The 24105-nt window shown below is 34.1% G+C and overlaps 1 protein-coding gene across 6 annotated transcripts in view; it reads right to left on the reverse strand.

Annotated features, from left to right (window-relative positions):
* Positions 1-24105, reverse strand: part of MICU3 (mitochondrial calcium uptake family member 3) — a 58063-nt gene that overhangs the window by 17015 nt on the left and 16943 nt on the right. For 2 of the 6 annotated variants that reach the window (XM_069789316.1, XM_069789324.1), the window contains exons 3-11: positions 23761-23792; positions 22821-22899; positions 18704-18751; positions 17197-17279; positions 12041-12112; positions 10825-10863; positions 7253-7348; positions 2100-2200; positions 145-316 (exon numbers count right to left, since the gene is read on the reverse strand). In XM_069789316.1, coding sequence (XP_069645417.1) covers positions 145-316; positions 2100-2200; positions 7253-7348; positions 10825-10863; positions 12041-12112; positions 17197-17279; positions 18704-18751; positions 22821-22899; positions 23761-23792 — 722 coding nt within the window. The remainder of the gene's footprint in view (positions 1-144; positions 317-2099; positions 2201-7252; positions 7349-10824; positions 10864-12040; positions 12113-17196; positions 17280-18703; positions 18752-22820; positions 22900-23760; positions 23793-24105) is intronic. The other 4 variants (XM_069789332.1, XM_069789347.1, XM_069789340.1 and 1 more) reach the window with 2 other exon arrangements.

The raw sequence follows: 24105 nt of genomic DNA on the forward strand, positions 1-24105 counted from the left end.
AGACACACAGCTTATGATCAGAATAAAATCCTGGTGCTAATTAATTCAGTAACAGAAATTCATTCAGTCCAACAAGGCTGTTTTCATCTTGATGACACTGGGACTGGATGCTGTGGCCCACTGCTGTTCTAGCAAAACAATTACCTTTTCTTCAGGAATCCTACAGCGCATGTTTTCCAGGTAACTTGATGTATTTTCCACATTTGTATACCTCAAAAGAATGTGGGCAAAGTCTTCCTCACTGATGGTGTTCATCCCGTTAGAGTAGGAAAGGAATTCTATCTCTAGAACCTCAGTTTGTAGGTTATCCATAAATCTAAAGCACAAACATAAATATGAAGAAATAGTAATACTTTATATTTCTACTATGCATGTCTTTAAAAGACTCAGAATATAAAGCTGTCAGCATTATACAAAGTAGTTCCCTTTTCATAGCTCTGATGGTAAATCCCTTATCTATGCTGACGTATTTTCTAATCAGTACAACAATCTTAACTCATAGATGAAGTGGTTTAGTAAGGATTAAAATTACTTAATACTTACACTTCTAATTTACTTCTAGTTTGTGTTTGCTTAATTTTCTTCTTCAGTGGGTCACTGATCTTTATTTTTATATGCTAGAATGAAAATTCCATCATGGTACTAAATGAATTCCCAAAATTTATTCCCTATATAGTTACAGATTGTGATTAAACCTTACTTTTCTATCAAGTGAAGTATGATGAGCTCTTGCAGCCTTCCAATCTAACTTTTTTTTTCTTAATACTTCACTATTCTTATGATATTTCTATAAACTCTTCCCAACTTAACAACATATTTAGTATATTCTGGACACCAAAACTGGATAAAGTATAAAACCAGCTACATATAAAAAGGAAATGCAACTTCCCTGATTCTGCTTGATGTCCTAGTTACACAACCAAGGATGAAATTAGCTCTCTAGTCACAGTACTGCACTGGGAGCTCATGTTCATCTGATTGTCAACCACAACCTGTTACACTTCCCCGTTACAGGTTCCCAACAGTTCCCATCCTGTAGACACTGTCTGCAACGCTCCTTCCTAATAAATAACTTGACTTCTAAGAACTATGAGGAGCTCAAATCAAAAGGATGTCTAGGCAAAAGTATAAGTGCAAGGCAAACATACAATAGCACTTCTCTCACCAGTCCATAGTTTAATGATTTTTTGAGCTGGTAAAGTAGTGTTGAATAAAACTTGATGGATCCCTCTTTCACGAATATGTCTATGTTGTGACCTCTTTAGCATTCACAACATCTTACAGCAATAGATGGACATTTTAACTAGATGCCTTTTGAAAAAGTAACTTCTTTTCTGGTTCTTGTTTTGAACTCACATCAGGATTTCACTTGATGACACAGTTTGTGTATTATGTGCAATACCGAATACTTTTCATGACATATATAATTTTAAGGCAAAATACTTTGCAAACATCTGATTGATTAGAATGCACAGTTAAGTGATAACTATAAAGACAATAGGTGTTGGGAGTATTTACTGAGGAAACAATAACCAAATACTATATCTCTTTCAATCACACAGAAAAATACAGTTTTATAGCTCTGTTTTTAATGGCACTTTCCCTATATTTTTAAATTCTATTTTAATTGGTGTAATAATTAAGCCAATAGCTTCCACTGTGCTTTCACTTTTTCCTGAAGAAGGTTGTTCTAAGGTGCCTACACAATATCTTCAGAAAAATCTTTACATTTAAATATGTCCCTAAGAGCAGACATGCACAAAAAGTTTTTTTTTTTAAAGCAGTGACAAACGGGGGGTGGTGGTGGTGATGTGTGGATTCAAAACCAAGAAAAAAGTTCCTACATACCAATAAGGACAGGGTTGGGGTATAGATGCACAGAAGTGCTAACAAAATTTGCAAATGCAGCAGCATTAGTACAGAACTTCTTATTGTTGGTCCACTTATTATTTTGCTCTTTGTATATATAACACACACAAAGGGCATATAAAATTTATATACATGTCTGTATAAACTATGTATATAGTCATATAATACACATTAATTACAACAAGCAGACAAGTATTTTTTTACAAGGAATTAATAAAGTTGAGACTCACCTATAAAAATCTTCAAAGTTCAGTTCAGCTTTTCCTTTCTTGCCAAAAAAGTGTACAAGCAGTGTAGTATCTGACAGTGAACTTGAAATATCATCGGCACGCTTAAATATTAGAATAAAAAAAATTAAAGGCCATGATTGGATCAGTTACAGAAGTATAATCTGAGAATGCCTGTCATCACAATACACCTTTCTATTAAAAGAGTTTGTCTTTTATGTTTACAGTCTTAAAAAAGACTTTAGTATTAAAATCCACTAAATTAATTTAGTCATGCAATTTTCACACAAAATAGCATTAGGCTGTTAATTGCGTTTAGTAGAAAACACTTAAAACAATACAATATAATGGAAGCTGCAATGAAGAGGGAAAAAGCATGAAAAATAAAACCAGAAACTCTTGAGAAAAAAAATGTTCTAGTCAGTTGAGGTAAACTATAAAAATAACTCCCTTAGTACACAATCTCCTTTCCCTTCTACTATGCAACTACAAAGAAATTAAAGGGCATTACTTCATATACTCTTATTTTATACCTTAAAATTATTAAGTATGGGATTTTATTCCAAAACCACTCACATCAGTCAGGTGTACTTTATATGATTCTTTTCTACAAGTAGCAAATGACTACAGTTTAAATTTTATTGCCCAAATATACTTAAAACAACAGACTTGTAAGAAATTTTGAAGTTTGACTCATTCTTTTAAGAATGTTTCTCATCTACCAAGTATGTGGTCTCTGCATCAGACATGAATCTTTGAACATGTACTAATACTTTTTCCTTAATAAATAGTTATCAACTTTGAAGGCACAGAATTAGAATAGAAAACCAACTATTTTTGACCATGTGTAATAGCAAGAGTTGCAAATACGAAGACACACATATAAACAGAATTAACTATCATCAGTGTATAAACAGAAGTAACTATCATCTATGTATAGTGATTGTGCAACATTCCACTTTACTACATATTCGTTATCTTTAACTGTTGTGTATATGCATTGATTTTACCTTTTTTACAAAGAAACTCTTGATAGACTGAAGAGCTAGAAAAATAATTCAGTAATATAAGACTCTTAAATAAGCCGTAGTATTCCACCATGGCAATGTCCTTCTGGCATTAACATGCCTCTGCCAACATTTGAAATTCAAAAATTAATATATTTAGTCTCCTTGCTGCACCTGCCTAGGGAGAACCTTCTGTCCAAGCTCTCATTTTTCTTACAAGAAAAGCAAAGAGTGGGAGCCAGTAGTCTCTGCTCTTCCCAGGCAAGCTACCACCCATCAGCAACACCATATTTTTGTGGAAGTGTGCTTGCTGACTCTACTGTTGAAGTACAAAACAGAATACACAGTAGAGAAACCTATTAAGAGATTAACAGTACTAATTTATCACCATAATGATAGATTATAAACCTATGGGATTTACTATAAGTATAGAAAACTGTTTATACAGATCTATAAAGGTCTGCATATACAAACCTGCAAGCTTCACTCAGAGTCCTGTAAGTCTGACTTTATTTCATAACTGAAGAGGCTATAAATTTATAACAGAAGGAGAAACTCTAAATGAAGCAACTAGGAAGAAATTTTGAACAGTATGCAGTAGTTTGACATCATGTACCATGAAAAACCATTTCATATCTATATTCTCTGAAATATACCATATTAATTTCAAATTTACATACTGATGTGTAAAAAATGTAAAATGCAATATCCATTAAGAGCATTTATGTATCAACAACAAGGAAAAACATGAGGCAGTAACAATACAAATCCTTTCCTTTCAACATCCAAGAACTAAAGATATGAGAGAGACTTTTCTGTACTTAGTATATTAGGACTGTCAAGATTGTATTTCAAGTACTCCAGCTTCCTGTTTATTCTCATATTCTTCTCCAGGGAGAAATAAGATGACGTCGTGTATATATCGGTAGGGAGATATTTCATGTCCTTCAATTAAGACAGCTCTGCTCTTCAAGTGAGCAAACTAATTCAGAAAAGTAATCACTATTTGTCTTTTAATATTGTTATCCTCCACTACAGAACACAATATACTGAAATGCAGATACCCTGATTTCTTATGTCTTTTAAGCAATTAAATCCCTAAGCACATTCAATTTCCCTCAAGTACACTGGAAAGATATCAAATGTTAAATTACAGCCTTTCATCTTGCAAAAACGTTTCAAAACCTTGGACTTAGGTTGCATCCACCTATATCTAAAGAACCATTTAAAAAAAATACAATCTGTAAGTCTTTTCACTATTCCCATTTGGTCAGCCTCAGTAAATGAAAAAAACCCAAACAAAAACCTCACTACAGAAACTCAACCCAGTATGCTTCTCTGCAGAATTGCAGGCAACTGAAAACTATTCCCATGCTCCTTCTGCATTGATAGCATTAAATAAATTCTTCCTCTTAAGGGGTAAGGATAAAAACAAAAGCCTTCATAATTTATAACTATTTATTGTTCATAATAGAATGAATTTTGTATTTTAGATCAGTGAAAATGAAATGACCACACCTGTTTCTATATATATGAATACAAGCCTCTATTTTGATCTAATATATATTGCAGTCATTTAAATGAGAATAAACCTCTACACTAACTGTAATACAGATACAGGTAAAGTGACAAACAGGAGACACAAGTGTTTCAGTCACCTTATTGGCTTGCTGCTTAATGGCAACATCTTTTCTTCTCAATTTTCTAACCTGAAGAGCAGTAAATCTATTTTTTTATATATATTCAGCAAAATTAATTTCAAGCTTTTGATTGCAGAGGGTTGACTAAAAGTAAGTTACACTCATGAGCAATGGTCCACTCATAGCAACGTATTCTGAGAATGAAGTATGTATATTATGCTTTGAATTAATAAGAGCTTTCTTACTGCAAGTCCTTGATTTTTCAATAGTGATAACAAATCTATTGATTTCCAGTTTCATTTAGTAATTTAAGAATAAACCACAAACTGAATTCAGTGATAACTGGCTTATTCCAACAGGATGGTGTAGTTGCTAAATGACAAATAGCAGAAAGAGTACTGTAAACTGCCCTAGAAAGAAATTGGATGTGATGAATAACTTCCCCCCCACAAAGAGACCGTAAGTTGATTCCCACAACAACCAACCTTATTTACTTTCCTTTTCAACTTACACAAGGCCTTCTCAAAAGGCTATGAAACAACACAGACCCCAGTGTTGCCTAACTTTATGCCACTTACTTAGTACACATGGCTATAATATTATGCAGATGTGAGAGTACCTAGGAGAGATAAGAATATGGATGAAAGCCAGCTGGCTCAAACTTAATCCAAGCAAGATAAAGATGATTATGTTGAGAAGTGGGAAAAGGTCAGTGGAGCAAATGCAGGACATGATTTTTCTTTATAAAATGATTTAGAAGTGAGCAGAGATATTTTTTATACATTTTACAGAAAATTTAAATCATTGTTTAGTTTAGCTGCTTGTAGTTACAGATTGTAGTTACAGATATTAGTCTGAGGCATCAGAAGTAAAAAACCTCTCTCTCTTCAAATTAAAGGTGTGTAGAGATTACCAAACTTAAGTCCACCTATACTTGGGACTGAATTTATGCCAGCTAACTGTAGATTAAGATGACAGTTAATTCAGAAAACTCAGTGCCCCAAGCTCCTTAAACAGTCAATGAAAAGAGTGGCCCTCTCTCCCCTCTATGTCTCCCTTAGCTGACTAGACAAGAACACTGATGTTCTGGGTTTTAAAATTTGGTGGAATAAATAAGGGCTAATAACTGGACTAATCGTTCAGGGGCTCATCAATTTAAAAGCAAGCACCGAAAGGCTGGGTATACTGCTTTATTGCAAGATTACTATGAACGTATTATTACTATGAATATTGCTATAAATATCGGTACAAAACTCAATTGTGTAACACTACATTTTGGTTTGTTCAAAGGCAAATGAACTCAAGCTGAGAGAGGTACAGAGAAGGCTTATTTGATACCTGTGAAATGTACGTTCTACCTTAAGAGAAAAATCAAAGATCCTGTGGTGTTTAGCCTATGGTAATTAAAACTGAGGGCTATGACAGTGTTTATAAACACAACCATGAATAAAAGATTAACACTAAAGAAGAAAAAGCCCTATGAAAATTAAGGGACAACAGACTGGTATAAAGGGACTATGAGTAAATTTAGCCTGGAAATTAGAAAAAGTCCGTCCAAGTCCTCAGGTTATTCAATACCTTCTGCAGAGGAACAGCAGGGACCAAACACTAATTACTTTTAATATGGAGCACACATTGCTTATGAAGCAACAAAAAAGATTGTTTTACCCTGGAGGTCCGTTTCAGTTCCTTGTTCTTTCTCATTATGATCCTGCTTATGAAGCATGGGACTTGAGACCAGAATCAGTGGGGAGCTGCTGTATGTCCTTTAATGCCACAACCAGCAGAGCAATCACCCTCACTGTATGGGGCACAGAAAAGCCTAAATGATCTAGTTTTCTGACCGTCTTAAATGATCAATACAAATAAGTGTCCTAATTATCTAAAAGCGGACCATGAAACAAGAATCTTATTAGAATTTAAAGCACTATGGAAATTAATTTGACAGCTCAGTGATATTGCTAGTCCTCCATAACGATCATGTAACATTAAAAAAAGATTGACTAATGTTTTGGTTACCTTAAAACATTCCTGGTTTCATCCAACAATTAGAACAATCTTTGCGTGATACTGTTTTTCTGAAGATAAGCTCTGATAACATACATAAAAAGCACATTAAGGACCTAAAGATTAAAAGCTTAAAGGGGTGCAACTCTCATTAAAGTTGTCATACCACTGGACCAAGTCTAAATGACAAAGTTTTCCTGAATTACTCTCTGTGAAGTATTGTCACTATTAGTGTTAGAAAATGCTTCTTATAGTAAGGACTGAGGAGGATTTGATCTTCCAACTCTTTCAAAAAGTAACTTTGCTTTCACTTGGAAATAACAACTTTCAATTATCGCACTGCATGGTGCCAAATCTATTTCATCTGAGAACTTTCAGGTTTTAAAAAAAAAGTAATCAAATGAAGAGAAGAAACAAAGTGCATAAAATAGGAAAATAATCAGAACAGAAATAAATAAAATAGCAGTCTGTTTATGGACCAGGGACAGAGGTTGTCTTATACCTCTGCAAGGTCCGAAAAGAGTGCTTGGCTTGTGCTACGTCTCAAAGTATCCCAATAGCTTCTGGGGACAAGGTCCTCTCCTTCTGTTTTAAGGACCTGCAGAAATTTCAAGAAGCACAATTGTTTGAAAACCAAAGAACAATAAAACAACCGCTTACAGACTTTAAAATCTTTTCCAACTGATCTTCAAAAGCATGGCTTGATTCTTTTGCTTCTACACAGGGAAATTTCTACCCAGTTACATGACACTTTGTAAATGAAAGGAACACTCGTCTGTTACAGCTGTTTGCTTATTACCTGTAACTTAGCTGTGCCAAAAGTATCACCAGACTCCACTTTCCCAAACAAAATAGAGAAAGTGTAAAGTGAAAATATTTATCAAAAGTACACGTGAAAATATCCATCTAAACTCAGTATTCTGCTGTTGTTTTTCCTAACGATTTTGTTTTGCCAAAAAAATATTTATATACTTCAGAAATTTGTTTTCTCATTGGTCAAAATATAAATATCACCATACAACTAGTTATATGAAATTAATTCCATCCAATAATCAGGATGACATCCTTGCAATAATAAAGAAATGCAAAAACCAAGCCAAGCCTAATAAGTGCAACTTCAACTGTTAACATATCTATCAAGAAAACACTATGCAGATCTGATGATCAAACTTACCTTGTTTAAACAGAAAGTAAGTGTTTAATCTCTCCAAGGAAAATACGTTTACCTTTTTGCTCTGAAATGTTTCATTTTTGGAAGCCTGAAAAATCCTCCCTTATTAAAACAGGCCTTCCTTTATCTTGCAATTAGTCTTGGAATATCTATGCAATACATTTCTTTTTTTTTTTCCCCCAATTACAGAATCATAGAATCATTTATGTTGGAAAAGACCTTTAAGATCATCAAGTCCAACCGTAAACCAACGCTTGTCTTGAAACAAAAAGGACTGTGCCAGACATCTTACTACTGGGGAAAAAAACCCCAACCAAACAGAATAGAATAGAATAGAATCATTAAGTTTGGAAAAGACCTCTAAGATCATCAAGTCCAAATCTAGGGGAGGTGATCTTAAGGACAGCAGAAGTCTATTTGAACTTGGTTAGGGTTATTGCAACTGAATGAATTTTCCTCTTTCTCTCCACAAGTTAATCTAAACTAAGTCTCCTACTTCCATGGCTCCCCACTCACATCCATCTGGGCAGGCGAGAGGAAGGCAGTGAGTTTGATCTTCCAACTACAAATGAAAACCATTTTTTTTTGACTTAGCACATACTGTTTGTTCTCTTAGAAGATTTACACTGCAGTGTGATGTGTAAAACCACATTGTTATTATAAAGAATACTGTAGAGTTGAAGGTTTATTGTCTCTATGTATTCTACATTATGTCAACACGTTATATGTACTGCTTCTATATTGCATACTTCCTCCACTAACCAATTCAACTCAGCTCTTTCAGTAAGTTGTCACCAGAGAAACATGACAAACTACCAGGAATTATACCCATGCTTAATGTATATTATACTTTTGTTTCCTTTTTGAAAAATTCTGGTTTTATCTTTCTCTTATTATGGAGTAACAGTTCCTGTGCCGTGGCCACAGTATTCTCATACATAACTCCATTCAGTCCTAAATTGCTAAACTTAAACAAATTTGTTTACTTCAGTGTGTACAGGATTAGGTCCTTAGCAGTTTCTTTTACACTTACTTATCCCTTTGATGTTTACTGGGTCATGCAAATGAACAACACCTCATTCTTTTATGCATACAATTATGTAATTATCTATTTCAAGTATTCACTGAATTTGTTCTCTTATGGGAGATTTACTTTAGCCAATGGAATTAGTACTTCTGGGAGTGAACATTTTATTTTCTTTACATGCATCTCATCATAGTTATCATGTTCTGGTTGGCATTTGGCTAATGAAAGCACTCATGCAATACATGCTGAACTAGCCTCAACACACAACTGCAGTATGCACCAGAACATGACTTGAAAGAATTAACCTACGCAAATGAAAATACAAACATATTTAACCCATTTTAAATGTCACTGTATGCACTCTATGGCTCATAGACCTTGACGCTTCTCAAAAAATTAGAACTGTTTTGAAGGATGAAGTGAGGAGAAGGGCCCAACACAGCACTTTGGACTATCCCAGACATTTTAGGGGTGCATCTCCTTGGTCTTCAGTATCTTCAACTCCCCAGGACATCAAGGGAAACTCAAAAGGCTGCTACACGTTTCAGTAGGAGAAATAGAAACCCAAAGTATCAGTTTTCTGGGCTGGGGGATTTATCGGATACTGTGAATTCCTACACATCCGAGTCTCCTTTGTGTGGAGATCTCCAGTCAGGTAGCAGAAGAGCAGAAAAGGATGCTGCACACCTGGGCATCATCTTGATAAAGAGTTTGGATGTGGCTGGAGTCTACAAGGAGATTTTTTTACTAAAGCTGAAAATGATTATATGAGTAGGAAAGCCTAACTATTTTGGTTTCAGTTTAAAATAGGAGGCTGCACAGGAATATGGCAACCACTGTACAGCATCTTTCACTACAGTAAAGCCTGATCTAAAATCCATTGAATCATAAAGCCTCACATTTCCCACTACATTATTCTCAAAACATTGCAGCATCTGTATCATGTCACTGCACCTTTTCATTCAACAGACTTCCTTCCTGCAGATTACCCAAACTGCATGTGCTGACTTCACAGGAAATAAATCTGTGCATTCCTGTGAATGACTACATAAACAAACAGACTTTAAAACTGGAATTTCACTAGCTATCTAATTCTTGTAGGTTCCCTCCCCTCACTTTGAATATCACAATAATCATACAAATCCAAGTTTAATTCTTCTAGTTTAACATCAAATCAATCTTTTTTTACAACAGTTTTACTTCTGCTGTGATCCAAAAATTAACCAGGTTATGATGAAGACATTAAAAACTCCAGAACATCTCTCTCTTGCTGACTCTCTCTCCAACTCCTCAAAAATGATCGAAAATAAGTTTACTGTCACCTAAATAATACAGTGACTATTTTCTGTAAAATCCTATTCTAGTTCAGCACTGAAAGTTCTTATTTATTTGTTCTGTTAAGTGAAGCACAAAAACATAAAAGCTATCTTCTGGTTTCTTTTTTAGGGGGGCAGGGTGGGGTGGAAACAAAGAGGTGAAGGATCCTTTAGATTAATTATTACTTCACATTATACACAAGGAGACAAGACAGACCCGGATCAAATGACTCATGCAGGATGACTTGATTTACATACATTACTTAAAAACAAGTCTATGATTTATTAAGATATATTTTGTCCTTTTCCTTAAAAATATTGTTTCCTTCATCTTATATAAATAGAGAGCGCAACCTTTCCTCCTGGTAGGCTTGCCTGTTTCAAAATCCATGCAACAAGCATGCACAATCTTTTATGCGAGTAAAGATTCATCACATTTTTACTGATTAGCACAAGTAATTTAGTTGATGAAAAATATAAATATAGTAAATTTTCTTATAGCATATTATCTCACCTCACTGGTGAAGACTACATAAATTGAAAATAATTAGAGTACATACACTGTTAGTAGAAGTATGATATCCATAAAGTTGAAGACGCTGACATACAGCAAAAATGGGCCAAGCCAAGTATCACATGTCAGAATGAAGCCAAAAGGAGGGGAAGGAAAAAAAAAAAGACAACAAAATAGGTTAATACAAGCAAAACTTTATTTTACATATTATTAGATTTTTTTGATTGGTTTTAAAATGACAGTAAAGAAGAAATGGCTTATCTTCAATCTCATTCTTCAAATTTTCAAAAGAGAAGTACAAAGTTGCAGAGATTACTCTCAGGAGAAATGTTCCATTTTGCAATCTTTACTTTTTCCAAAAGCTCTCCTTTGGGTGTAAGTTTCCTTTGTTCAGAATAAACAGTGTGTGAGAGATTCAACAATTGACCTACAGTTTTGAAAAGTTGAGAAGGATAGGTCTCTCTGGGTGGGAAGAAAAGATCCCTTTTTATACTCAGGGAAGGTTTAAAAAGTATTAATGCTTGAAATTCAAACTTCCTATGGTTTCAGGGACAAAGATCTCAGATCAAACATCTATGGTCCCAAAAGGATAATGAACACTATGAGAAGCTTTGCATATATGTCAAAACGTTTCTTACAATAAGGAATTTTTGCCATAAATCTGCAAATTGCAAATGAAGATGTTTTTTTCTGCTGTGCGCTTGACAGAAACTTGTCCCTGATTTTTATTTGTCCAACAATAAAATAAGTTCCTGCTGCTGCTGCCATCCTCCAGACAAACCACCACAGACTTGTCTATTTCTGACTTACCTTTCTTATGCACATAAGAAATGCAAATTTGACATAAGAATAAGTATTCAATATGCCACAAAAATGTATTCAGATAATATAAACAACTAAAAACATTTTGCATTGGTCATAACAAGTATTTAATTAAAAAAATTAAACCTGAATATAAAATCTAAGTTCACTTGTAACATTTCACCAGCTATTTTAAAACTATTATGTTAATAACAAGCATCAGGATCAGTATGTCTACATGAATAGCTTCAGTTAGTTATGAAAGCAGGAGTATAAACTGCAGTTTAGGCTAAATATTGCTTTTTTTCTATATATAAAGTTATGAACATTCTTTTAATGACATGAATTTATTGTTTAAAAAAAACCTGAAAGTGATTAGTGAAATATATACACACACAACTTTGTCCTACATCAAAGAAAACCAACTAACTACCAGCTGTAACTATTCTAATATTACTTACCAGCATTGCACGTTTTTCTTCATCTCCTTTTCTTTCTCTCTTCTCATTTTTTTTCCTGAAAATCTCTTGTAGCTAAAAACCAAACCATATTGTTCTTACTTAGTTTTCAGGCTATTTCACATGCCTAACAATCATTCATTGTGAGCAACACTGCAAACAGTATTAAAATGGAGGTCTTTACTAAAATATCAGTGTTTCATTGATGCCTTATTGTTCATATTCATGCCTTCATGTTGCTTCTGTGACCTTAACCACCACACAGAAAGGAAAAAGGAAATACTTTTTCCACAAAGTAAGGCTAATGATTCTATTTGGGAGCACAATACTAAGAACATCCTATTTAGCTCTACATTTTAGTCAATCCAGCCTATACAAAAAGGGGGAGTTCCAGCCTTTTTCACCACCTCTAGGCACATCCTTTCTTGTTGGGTACTAATTAGTATCTGTGTGGCTATGTAGTCAGATGGATCAATCTTTTTTATTGTTAGTTTCCAGCCACATCAGTTCTCAGTCCTGCTGGCACAAGGGAGGGGTGGAAACACCTGGTGGGGGTGAAACATTCCCCTTCAGCAGCAACAAACTACTACTCAAGAGTAATTTATCAAGTACCCTTTTTTTTCAAGTCTGATCAAAGAATACCTTCAGGTCTTGTAAGATACCCCTTCACAACTTTCTCTACATTAAGAGCTTTAAACATGACTTCTGAGAAAACCTCAAATACAAGATTTAAAACATATAGATTCTTGAGCATATTTATTTTTTGAAATTATAAAGTCTTCAGAGTAAGAACTGGTCTGTACTTATCTTTCTTTGTAAGTATCTGTTTTATTTAGATATTTTAATTTATAGTAATACTTTTTAATAGTCCCAAATAATTAGAAAAAGGTGTCACAATGTTTACTCTTCACAGCAAGAGAGAGCAGTATTAACTATGATGCCATCTGTATCTCTATCAGTGAACTTCAGCTTTTCAAAAATTGCACGTGAAAATATTGTACTGCCACTTGTAGCATTTGCTAATCTTGAAGTGGGCTGGAAAAAGAATAAACACTGTGGCTGACAAATTTGTCCTATCTAGAAGATGGTATTTTCAGAACCAAACATCATGGCATACAGACACAATTGTGGCAGTCACTTCAAAGACCCCATTTTACCTACCAGAAGTCTGATAAAAACCTGATACTGTAATGACATGCACACAGAGATCCCCAGGGATTGGAATGTGAAAGATAAAGTGTGTGTGATAAATTTTGCAAGCAAATTTTCCAAATTTAATTTCAGAATACCATATTTCAGAGAAGGCGGATGACTAAGACAAAGGGATCAGCAAGCTCTACTGCAGGGGTATGACAACATTGAAATAAATGAATACAGTGTTTAGCAATTAAATAGCAAATGCATTTATAAATAACATTTTATGAATTTCCAAAATTGACTACTGTGTTCTGGGATTGCCTATAAGGCAAATACGGACCAAAATATTGTGTGTGTCACTGTATCTATTTTTGAGTATGAGATCAATTTACAAACCTTGGTATGTTTTTTCCAATTTTTTGGAAACCTGCAGGCACAAATTACTGTAACCTATGCTGACAAGGGAAAAGTCATGATAGGACATTTACTTGGATGGCCTAGAGTATTACACAGTTTGCAACCCAAAACTGTGGAAAGAAGAAAGGTAAATGAACAGAGAGAATTAGAAAGAAAATACCTTGTGAAAAGTGAATTGACAAGCCATCAAGTAGGAGAGAAGAGTGGCAGTAATTGAAAAACCAAAAAAGATCAGTAAAAAGCAATGCATCCTTGGATGCATTTCCCTTGCCACAGAGGCAAAGGGAGTAGGATTCTGTTGCATTCATCATTAAAGCACTTGCTAAACTTCTGGAAATGGATCTTTTGTTCAGAAGGAGTGCTATAGGATACCAGCGAGTAGAAAAGTGAATGCAAAAAGGTCTAGGAGTACTTTCATAGGAACATTGTTTGAAACAGGATAATGAGACTGACTGCTGAAAGCAGCAAAAACAAGATCTCCTGTAACAAGGCAACACAATCCTTCTGTTCTCTGACCTCACCCCTATGACATAAGCAAAGAAGAAAGCATAAACACGATGGAATTAGTTTACAAAAACACTAAAGCTGTTATCAGAAAAATTAAGTATTTTTCAACTCTTCACTACACGTACTCTTCAAGAATCACATAACATGTGAACCCTACACCAATCTCTTCAAAGCCTCTTCATTTGCAAAACTGAACAGTATTAACTATACTTCCAATTTTGTGATGGCTGACTGTAATCAATGGAGAAGTATTTTGCAAAGGCTGGATATAGTTCAAATGGTAACACTTACAGTCTCCTGCTTCCAGGCACACAGGAGATGATGCATACCCAAGCAAGGTGAGTGCAGATGCCAAATGTATATTCTGGGGCCAGCTCTATCACAGCTGCAGCATCACTGAATCAACTTTTATTTTCATATTTACTTTTATTTACATGAACATTATCTATCTGCCTATCTATCTATTTTAGACTTTCTCACTTCAGATCTAACATTCTGACTGATGGGTTTTGATCTAATTTTTGAAGTGTCACTGACATGGTAATCGAGCAGAGTTACAGTCAGGTTTAATCTATAAAAATTTGTTAAATACAGTAATAGGCAGACAGCAATATATCTAATGTTTGAAAATTCTCCTTTCTTTCTTCTATCCACCAAGTCTGGTAACAGAAAAAGAATAAGAAGAAATTTTTATCAAGGACCATGACAAAACAAATAAAAAGCAGGAGGTGAAGAGGACTACAAAAGCATAGTTAGAAAGCAAGATGCAATATTCATAGTTAAACGTCCTCGCTTCCCGCCTTATATACTTATTTGATTGCATTTTCAGCATCAGTTTCTGAAAGAAAAAGCCTCCTGCTTCAATTTCCTCCCACTTAGCCGTTGTAATACAAGCTTTTTTTTTTCTTTTTAAAGTTGTCAGTCTATTCCACCACATTCTGTTTTACTGAATCATGTAAGACTTCCCCCCCCCTCTCTATTTTTCCTTTGGCCAATTAATCCAATGTTTGCTGGCTTCTTCCCCCGACTGGAGGACATGGTTATTAGGAATTAGCAAATATAAGGATGTGTACATTTAATATTAGAATACAAAAAATGATTAGCATGCCACAATTTGCAAGTGGTGACAGCTTCCAAAATAAATAAGACCTGTTCTGCTTAAGCTATGTCACCAGAAAACAAGCCCCCAGATCTCAGACCTCACTTGCTTGAAAAGGACAATTGAGGGAAGTTCAGTGTGTTGAGGAGAGTTTCTTTCACATTTCTGTTTTCCTTAGGTTAGCATAACTTATCTGAATCGAGCCTTTTACCTTGACTTGAAAACAATTAAGAAACAGCACACAGGAAATTAGGGTGTCTTCATTTTAAATAAATTGTGGTCTGACACTTAAATCCATTCCATCTGTCTTTTTCATTCTTTATATTTTGTTCCATCTTCTTCTTCAGTCAGTGGGCTTTTTTTCATATATATTTACTGTATTTATTTTAAACTCAACTGCACAAAAAATGTATGAAGATAAGAACTGATGTCTTTTTACAAACATCTGATTCAATTCTTATAAATATTTTTAATTCTATTAATCGGCTGTACTTCTTCAGTAGAAAATACAGGCCTTGTGCAGTCTTCAGAAAACTTGTCTAAACCACTAACAACAAAATTTTAGATGTTAATTTCTAAAGAAATGTAAAAACTATGTTTGCCATAACCGAGTGTTTCAGTGCAGTCCCAAAGACATCTCCTGCATATGGACATTACCAATTTAGAAAACTCTGATTTATACTGTATTGTGCAGTTTGTTAATGTAAAGCCACATAGTCACTGTAAAATCAGCAGCCCCAATGTTGAGTGGGCAATCTTCTGCATTTCATTTTTTTTTTAAATGATCAATTTTTTACTTCACCACTGACGTTCATGTAGAATAGCATTAATTACTCCTCTCATTTCTTTTAAAATCAGAAAATAAATGAAATTAACATAAATCTGAAATAACCCTCTTGTTCCAAGGCTTTTTAATTTTAGACTTGTCAGTGCAAACATCATTCTCCCGTACTTAGTGGATCCCATCACCTGAAAACTTATGCAGTATTTGAATTTTAAGATGCAATTATCAGATTTATCATGATTAAAATCAAAATATAGTGGATGATTTAAGATTTTTTGAAAATTTTTGGCTCACGTGCCAAATTCTTCTTAGTGCACAAATCTCAATGACATGTGAAATAAGCTAATTTTTCTTTCAAAGTCTGGACCTTTCAGAACTGTTTAAATTTCTAACCAGAAGAAAAATAAACTCTCTGCTTAAATAATTAGTAAGAAGAATTTACAGAACTGCTTTTTCCAAGCAAGAAACCGAGTAAAGCTCTCATTTGAAAAATACTGTAATTCAAATTTGTTATGTAACAAATCCTTGGATGCACCACAACTACTGCGAAGTTCTAGATGTCCTGCCAACTGTTCCAAAGCACATGAAAATTCTTCAGCTCAAAGTCAGTTTTGCTATCAAAAATATTCTCCTTAAAAAGAAATCACTGAACCCCAGTTTAGCAAATTCCTTCAGTGTATGCATTTCATGGGCTGAACTAGATATATGCACAGTATGTTTTACTTTATTACAAATCTTGTCCAAAACAGACGATAGTGCCACATTATGTCAGTCAATATTTTAAGGTCACCTAGGATTATAAGAAGAATGAATAACAAAGTGAAGTGGTCTCCCAGGAAAAGATTTCTTTTGCAAGTCCCTCCATCATTATGGCAATCAAATAATTCTGCTGACCATTGATACAGCAATATTATTTTAATAGCCTAATTATCTCTGAATGTAGTAGCAATTAAAAAGATCCAGAATAAAAACTGGAATTAAGCTTCAAAAATCATTATATACAACACACCAGTGCACTATAATAAGGAGCTACTATTTACAATTTACATTACCTTGCATTTACTATTTACATTAAAAAAGGCAAACAAACAACTACCTTCAGTGAAGAATAGCTCATTTTCTCATGATTATTGACATCACCATGAGCCTCAATCCAGACCAATATATGACTTTCAAGATGACATCAAAGTATTCAAAGACTGAAAATATACATACCACTAAGAATTCCTTTTTGTCCACCATCTCATTGCCATCAGTATCAAACATGTTGAAAGCGATTCTAAAACCTGCATGTGGCTCTGCCAAAAAAAACCCCATTCAATTATTTATTTGCTTGGAAAGAAAGCAAATATAAAATTCTAAGAAATTATTTGGTGTCTGTTCATAAAAGCCATATCCTCAACTAATTTAAATTAATACATTTGTGTACATAGTAAATGCAAACCATAACATCTGTGAAACAATATTATGCATGTTATGAAAACAGAAGGCATGCTCACAAATTCATAGATTAGGTGAAATAGACATTAGAAATAGAACATGAAATATCCAAGAAAAATATCACAGTAATGGCTGGTTGGGTAGTTAAGAGTGTTAGTTCATAACTAGTGTCCATTTTATGTTACAAAACACAAATTTGTAAAAAATAAATTTTCTATGGAAACACAGTGTTCTAAAAGACACTTTAAAAAATTTTGCAAAAGGGTACAGGATGCAACTTCTGGTCAAAACAAATGATGTGTTGAAAGAGACCCAGAATTTTCTTGTTTACATGCTTAGAGTCATTGAAATTTGAAATCAGGTTAGAATTTTAAATTATTTCCGAAACATGGGGACTTTGACTGTAACTGTAAGTGAAGCCTTTGGGCAATGTTTTGGTGATACTCAATGATTTGCAATATGGATGTATTACAGCCAAAAGTTAGTCCAGATAACAGAAAAATGATGGAAAAATATCCATTGATCCAGCAGTTAGGGATTGTAAGGGTTTGGGGTCAAGTTCCTGCACTGATTCATAATAAGAATCCAGATCATGTCTGAAAAAACCCCTAATGAATCCAATAGAAATGTTTTAATTACATACAAATGAAAGACAAGTAAAACACTTTGCTCCTTCCCCAAAACCACCTCTTAAAATATCAACACAAAGTCTGTATAAGGCTTAGTTTACTCTAACTATAAGTTATTCTATTTTGGTTTTATGTGTGGTAGAACAAGTATTCCATTTTGCTAGTGTTTTGTAACGTAAACAAAAATTTACTTTAGTTTGACATATTTTATATTTTTTCATTGCCTCATTGATGTCACCCATTCTGCACTAATAGGTGAAACAAACCAGTAATAATGCATGTGTTTTCTCCCTATATTCATTGTCTTTTATAAAGTTCAGTAAATTGAGCTAGAAATTTTGTAGGAATTTCAAAGAAGAAAATAAATTTAAGCTCTTAACTGGGGTTTAGGTGAAGTGTATGGCTCAACTTTCTTAACAGTCAGTAAAAGGTGTTCTAGATAATAAAGCACTTAAATAAAACATAACACAATATTCCAGTATGACAGGAGAGGTTCAAATGGACATAGAGATGCATGATACGTTTTTTTCCGTATTGGAATATGCTGGGGGAGGGGGCGGGGAAAATGTATTGTATTGTAACATACAGAAATACATTCAGAGTTTAGAAATTCATATGGAAGTTTTGGGGTTTTTTTCTCCAAAAATACTTACTTGTTAAAATACATAAGAGGAATAAATATTCTGTGTAAGATATCACACCTGAAGACAAAAAAAAATTATGCCATATTAGTTTCACTTTGTCTACACATCCTAAACTTGAAAATATTAAATCTATGTATAAGGAGAATTTTTGTACATGTGCATATGCATATCCATACTCATGTACACGGGACTGTATTCAACCCGGTCAATGAGTTATTTGTCTAAAATACTTATCTATGGGGTGGTTTTTTTTGTTTTGGTTTCATTTTGAGTATTTTAGTGGAGGAATACATTAAATATGGCAAATAAACAACTACAGTCAGTGGAGAATGGCTCATTAAACAGAAGCTGCCTAGATTCTTAGAAGCTAATATAAATGATTTGTTCAATTTTCTTTCCCAAAACCCCACCAATAATTCATGACAACACTCTCTTAACAGTATGAGAACATTTACTCTGAGAACATTAATAGTGCTCCCTCCTGATATGTACTGTGTGAATACAGTTCTTGACTTTAATATGTGCTTTTTAAGTGCGTGTCCTATAATAATTGAAAACTTGGCCTCAAGCATAGATTTGGGCTTTTGAGTTGTCTTTATATGCACGTTTTCATAATCATCACCTGAAATTTATATTCAAACTCTTACTAAATGAATGTCTAAACTTTGTTAAATATTTTTAAAGCCTGTTAGAGACATTTGTATTATCTCATCTTCTACATTCAGAAGATCTGTAAGGAATACATTCTGAGCTTTTCATCTCTCATTAGATGGCAAAAGGCAATCACATTGTGGACTTGCACTTCATTTTCTCTTCAGAAGTGATTAAGGCAAAATTTAAATTAGAACTGAAGCCAATATCCAGAGAGTATGTCTGGTACCATAACTTGTACTTCTGCTTTATTAGCTCTGGAGTAAAGAGATAACCTTGCAGAATGCCCATAGTACCAGTGAAGAGAAGCATCTTACAGTTCAATAAGAACTGAAAACCATGACATGCAGCTCTCCCAAAAGCCCTTAGCTCTAATGATCTTTGAGGCTGAACTAGCAAAACTGGTTTCTGATTTCTAACCAATTGATTTCGTCTGTCCTCCAAAACCAAAAGTGTTAACAATATTAAAATATTCACTATTTCAAAAGAGTAAAAAAAAAGTATTTAGATGCCTGAGAGTAAAGATGTTTATCAGCTGGGATTTTCAAAAGTTGCTGGCTGTCTCCTTGATTTCAGTCCAAGTCAGGTGCAAAAGTTTTTCTAAAACCAGCCACATCTTTGGATGTTTAAATATCTTTTAAAATCTGACTTAACTGAATATGTGACAAACTATGTAAACAGTCACCTGAATTTTTTTCACTGAAAAACCTGTACAATTAAAACTCAGAACATTGTATCATTCATGTGGATTTTACTATTATTGAACACATTTAACATCAGCACTTCAAACACTGCCAAAGTAAGAAACTTTGGCATTTTCTACTAATATTTATAGCACAAAAAGCTCTAAATTAATTCTGTCCTGAAATAATACTCAGGAGGGACTTTCTGTTCTCTTGAATAGCTGAGATTTTCAAATTTTCAAATCTCAGCTATATTTCTTTTGGATCTGTCCAAATGCATCCTCAAACCTTCAACCATACAATACTCCCTAAAAGCCAACTGTCCTGAAAGAGAAGCACCTTCAAGAGAATCAGGTCTCCTATCCTCAGACATATAAGAAAAAATAATCAACCACACAGATATCCACAGATATCACAGAGACTTTCTAAATTGTCTTTGGAACCAAATCACATACTTGAAAGAATCACTAAAACCCTCAACCTTTACCAGCTGAAACACTGCCCTCCCAACTTCCATTCCATTTGTGGAAAAAAAAAAAAAGGCATTTTCCCACCTTTTGACCCAAGAGCAAATTTAAGTCTTCAGAACCAAGATTTTAGTACTGCTAGTAGTTCTACTAATGAAGGCTACTAAGTATTTTTAATACCACCTACTCTTTTCCTCAATTTACACATAGCTCCACACTGAAGAGTAGCAAAGATTAAATGCAGGCATTTAAGTAACATATGCTCTATGCTTTATCTTCTTCATTTTATACAGCAGCTTGCAGAAATTACTTTTCAAAGGCCTGCTTGAATCTGTTTGGACAAGCAGCTATCAAGAAATCAGACACCTCAAAGGTTCTCTCATTCAGTGATGTAAAACGTTCCTTAATAGCCAGTCAATAAATGTAAGTATGTATTTTTGTTTGTTTGATGACACCTTCTTTGTTGTAAAACAGAGGAAGAAAGTGCAATTGTCATGTAGTCCATCACAGGTATGAAGACAGCAATATAAAAGGCCTTGAAAGCATTCTCTCCTTTTGTTTGTACTGGTACATTGTGGCTGTAGACAGATAGTTCTGGTTGATTGCTCTGAGTATTACCAGAGAGAGGCTCGAAATCACGATTGAACAGAAAGAAAAGCTTACACTAAGATCAGAAAGAAGAGAGGGAGGTTACTCAAGGGTAAAACATAAAAATAAAACTTAAGGAAGACTGGCATAAATCTATGTGGATCATCTGATTTAAATTAATCTATGGCAAAACAAATGGATGTAGGCTTTTGCTACATGCTTCATATTAAAATGTGCATGTTTTAAAGAAAATGAGTAAATTAATAAATTAAAAAAACCCCACTAGGTTAGAATTAAGGAGACCTGAATTCTATTCCCATATCTCTCACTGGCTTACTTAATGACCTTATCAGTCGTAAGACCCACCATCTTTTATTATATTACCTATAAAAATCAGATAATGGAACTCGCTTTCTTGTAAAGCATGCTGGAACGCTATATAAGTGCTACAGTTTATTACTACTTTTACCAGCTTATTATGCCAGTTCTGAGTCCTCTTAACTCCATCAACTTCTGTAGAATTTCACTGGCAGAAAACTGGAGTAAGATACTGTTGAATCAAGACTGTACATGTTGCAGATATTTTATTACAGACTTAATAAGCAACATCCAGATATGTTTTTTTTTAACTGATAATGTATTGATTTAACAGATTCTGAAGTTGAATTTTTATATAATTAATATTTCAACAGTCAGCTGTTCTGACTGTATAGAGAGCAGCCTAGAGCAAGGAAATACAAGGAAATACAGTACAAAGAGGTGCCAGTTTCTGCCTCTGGAGTTCTGGCTGCAGACTCAGGGAAAAAAGTGAGTGCCTCCATGCACTGCAGATTCAAGCCCAAGACCCTTCTCTGAGGGTAAGTGCATACTTCTTTAATAAATTTGAGCTGCATTTGAATTAGATGCATCAATTACATGCACACATTTGATTGGAATTTTGTTGCTGGCATGCTTATTTTAAACATTCATAAAGTGTTTTTATTTTATAGCAAGTACTTGCGGCTGCTTTTAAAAATATTTAAAACGCTGCACCAGACCTTTGCCGTTCTGAATACAAGCAAGTGGATTATTTATCATAAATAGCTTTTAAATGTCTGTATACAAGCCATTATGGGGGAAGGGGTTTCTGTGGTTTTTGTTTTTGAAGTGATAGAGCTTATTAAGAAAGAAAGAAAAAAAAAAAGAGAGGGAATCAGGAGTGGCTCTTGGCTCTTTCTTTACCAATAGTGTGAGTTTTAAAAGCTATCAAAGCCTTCATCTGCAGAATTTAAAGGGATATATGGCATTTCTCAAACTGTCTCTTTGTGTTGTTAAGAAAATGCTTATTCAGCAATATAAGATACCATTACTGTCTTTAAAAATAATCACGTCATTGAACCTATTAAAAAAGGAAAGAGATCTTCTGTCTTTATTAGAATATTCTATCTATGGTGTACAGATTATTCTTCATTACAACAAACTGAACTTGAAACATTCAAACATCAGTTTAACAAACTCTAAGATACCAATTCACTTAAAGAGGCTAGCTGTAAGATGGCGTGATTAAAACACTGTAGAGACTAAAGAGAACTTTTCCGTGCTGTAAAATGTAGAAAGCAACAAACATTTTTTATCTTCTTGAAGATGTGACTCAGATTAAAGTACAAGTGACTCAGATTAAAGTACAACATCCCTTTAGCCACAATAAATTAATACAAGTGATAATTTGCTTCAGGAAAATAAATTCTTATGCCTCACCTTTCTCATTAAGATTACGGAAAAGTTTGGATGATCCTTTCCAAACTGGTGGTGTCTCCATAAGGATCTGATTCAGTTCCTAAAAATAAGATTTAAAAAAAGATAAAAGTAAGTATTTAAATATTTAATGAAGTAGTTAACAGATTATGAGTAAATGCTAGGAAATCAATATAAAAGACAAGGAACTGCATGCAAATCTACCAGTTAATTTAACTTCAGTTTACCACAATGACTTTGGAAGTACTCAAGCATATATATAGATTTTGCACACGTGATTATTCTAAGGATCGCTCATCTGCATGAATACTAAGTGTTTGCAGAGTTGGAGAGAGACATGTAACGTATTCGGTGCTGAAATTACTCACCACTGCTCATATTCACTGAAGCCAAGGATAAGTCCCCCTGGATTTCAGTAAGGTTTTCATACAAGCTCCAAGCAACTGTTCTTTTAAAACACTCAACCTGAACTAAAGCAAACTTCACCCATGAATACGTATCTACTTTACTTAAAATACAGGGATACAGACAGAGTCTTTTTGCAGTTGTACAAATGTAAAAAAAAGAAAAAAAAATGAGAGGCACTTAAACATCACAAAAGGTAGAGAGTGGAGTAAGTATTTCAGGCAGCTTTGGATACACCTGTTACACTTAGACACTAAAGAAACTCAGTCAGATACAGGCTGAGGAAGGAACTGACAGGCTTGAAAAAGTCAGTAAATCCAACATAACAGGCACAACTGCTCAAGTATCTTTGAGCTTCTGGATTCAGCTGAGTCTGAAGTGACAAAAAAAAAAAGAAATTAAAGTCTCTCTTTTTTTTTTTTTTAAATAAAGATTTAAAAACTCCCTTATTTCTCCTATGACTCTAAGTTGACATCATGAAAGAAAGTAACTGTGTCAAAATCTATGGTTATAAGACAGCACAGGAATTACTGCCCACCTGCTTTGAAAGGGATCGCCACTTTTTAGCACCTGCAACAAAAGACAAAAGTTATGAACACGCAGAATTTAGTTATGCTAACATGGTGTCATAAAAATTAGACTGCATCTAGACTGTTTTCTAGCCAAAGAAGTTATTTTCCCTACTTCATAAGGATAATCTTCAACCTGGTTCCAAAAAATTCTCTTTATGTTATTAAAAAAAAATTAGCTTGATACATACGTAAACTCCTAACTTTAAAGAACCAATTCACATGTATAGTTTTTAATCCAACTCAGCTTCAGTGACACAAAAGACTTTCTATCTGCAAAATACACCATTAAAACATTAAACAGGAAATAGAGG

Source organism: Haliaeetus albicilla, chromosome 1 (assembly GCF_947461875.1).
Source record: "Haliaeetus albicilla chromosome 1, bHalAlb1.1, whole genome shotgun sequence".
NCBI lineage: Eukaryota > Metazoa > Chordata > Aves > Accipitriformes > Accipitridae > Haliaeetus > Haliaeetus albicilla.